Here is a 2,149-nt window from a genome sequence, read left to right as displayed (position 1 = left end):
CTCTGGGACCGATAAAAGGTGCTCTAAATTCAGAGAGCGACTATAGTCCTCCTCGGCACATAACAATTTGAAAGAAGAGCAAAAAAAACAAGGTATGTATTGTGCAACTGAGATAAAAAATACAGAAATAGTCATGGACTAATATCATGCATACATTACAATAATATTTACATTTTAAATGTGTCTGTTCTTGTCTTTTTTACAGCAAAATGAAGTTTCTTCTCCTCACAACATTTGTAGCAACCGTCTGCTATGTGAGTAGTCTATCTATCTATCTATCTATCTATCTATCTATCTGTCTATCTATCTATCTGTCTGTCTGTCTATTTATCTAACTTCTCTCTGGTCTCTTTACTTTTTGCAGGTCAGTGCAGGCAAGGTAAGAAACATTCCTACTAATAATTTCATTTATAATATGTGATTATTGTGATAATCCAAACAAAAATGGTTAAAAACGCTCTTTCTCCTCCTTCACACAGAAACAGAGGATGCTGGCCGCTATGAACGGTATGAACGGAGGGATGAACGGAGGGATGAACGGAGGGATGAATGGAGGGATGATGGGAGGTATGAACGGAGGAATGCCAAATGGAGTGAACCCTGGGATGATGGGTGGAGGCCTGAACACACGCATGGTAGCTGGTGGTGGGGCCGGTTTCATCGGGCAGCCGCAGTTTGCTCAGGTGAGTCTATTATCAGGTTGATTACATCAGATCAACAGGAAGGAAAATGACTCAACATAATTCAACAGTGTGGTTCAAATGAATGAAGAGTTGGAGTCTTCTTTAAAGGTACAGTGTGTAGGATTTGGCGGCACCTAGTAGTGTGGTTGCACATTGCAACTAACTGAGTACCCCTCCTCTCACTCCTATCCTTTCCAAGACTGCAGTGAACCACCGACAGCAAAACCGTGGTTACGCGTGGTTATAATAATATTAGAATGACTATTAATTCATATTTCACTTGTGAAAACAACTACTAATCCAACAAATGAGCAGTACATGCATGGTATTGCAATGAATTTGGTGGTTGTTTTCTGTGAACTCCAACTACACCACAAGATGGCACTCTCCTGTTGTCTCACCTGTTGGTCCCAGATGTCTTCATCATTAGCAAATAGAAAATACTTCACATTATGCAACAATCTGTGATACATATCTGATCTGATCTTTCTTATAAACTATTTTACACTAAATTGCAATTACTATAATGAATATAAATAATCACGTCTGTATCCTCTCTCTCTCCTAAAGTTTGTTCCCGGACTTCCTCCTTTTGCTGCACCGGCGCCCTTTCCTAATATGTTCGCTGCCCCTGCAGTCAACGGGGTTAGTGTTGCACATACTATCACTGTGTTATCATTTGATATTGTTTCAGGCTTTAGAGTCCCACACAAGAAGCATCAATTTATGTCTTTCTTGTCTGGCAGTTTCCTTTCATGGGAGTCCCTCAGATGGCACAAATGAATCCTCAGCAGCCTCTGATGGTGATCACTGATTCTCAGTCCACAACACTCTTTTATGACAGTTTACATGATGATCTGTAGAAGTTTAACAAATCACTTGAATCACTAAATCTTGCTGTCTTTGTTTAGGGGCTCACCGGCGGTGCCATGCAGCAACAGCAGCTTCCTCTTCAGCCTGATCCATTCAGAAGATTCAAGGTATAAACCGTATTTACAGCTACTGTATGTGAATACTGATGAAAGCTACACTATAGTGGCTCATTGTTGTTCTTTGACTCTCCAGCGTCAGATTATGAAACAGGACAACACCTTAAAGACCACTGTGGATACTCAGGTAATGTTATTTACAAGGAAAGAAGCAGATTTAGGTGGAAAACATCATCAACACCGTCTGATATGAGTTTTTTTTCTTCTTTTGTCTCGCTGCCATGTGTCTTTATAAGATAAGATAACATATTATTTATCATATAAATATACTTTATTGTCCCAAGGGGAGATTTTTAATGTCTCATTCATTCGTTCCCGTCTTTGTTCCCTCAGATTCAGGCTCCCACTGAAACCGCAACAACAATCCCCTGTGACGACGAAGATCATCATGAGGATAATTAAGATGTTAACTTTTAATCAAATATGCAAAAATGATCAAAGTGATAATGAAACCCTGACTTTGTCTATCACCAATGA

At 39.6% G+C, this 2,149-nt stretch overlaps 1 protein-coding gene across 1 annotated transcript; it reads left to right on the top strand.

Moving 5' to 3' along the window:
- Positions 1-2,149, top strand: scpp9 (secretory calcium-binding phosphoprotein 9). Its single transcript, XM_037765491.1, has 9 exons — positions 1-93; positions 196-254; positions 365-379; positions 480-683; positions 1,254-1,328; positions 1,430-1,486; positions 1,595-1,663; positions 1,749-1,799; positions 2,006-2,149. Exons 2-9 carry the CDS (start codon positions 210-212, stop codon positions 2,072-2,074), a joined length of 585 nt encoding a protein of 194 aa, XP_037621419.1. The 5' UTR covers positions 1-93; positions 196-209; the 3' UTR covers positions 2,075-2,149.

This window comes from Sebastes umbrosus, chromosome 3 (assembly GCF_015220745.1).
Source record: "Sebastes umbrosus isolate fSebUmb1 chromosome 3, fSebUmb1.pri, whole genome shotgun sequence".
NCBI lineage: Eukaryota > Metazoa > Chordata > Actinopteri > Perciformes > Sebastidae > Sebastes > Sebastes umbrosus.
This window is presented reverse-complemented; position numbering and strand designations above follow the sequence as displayed.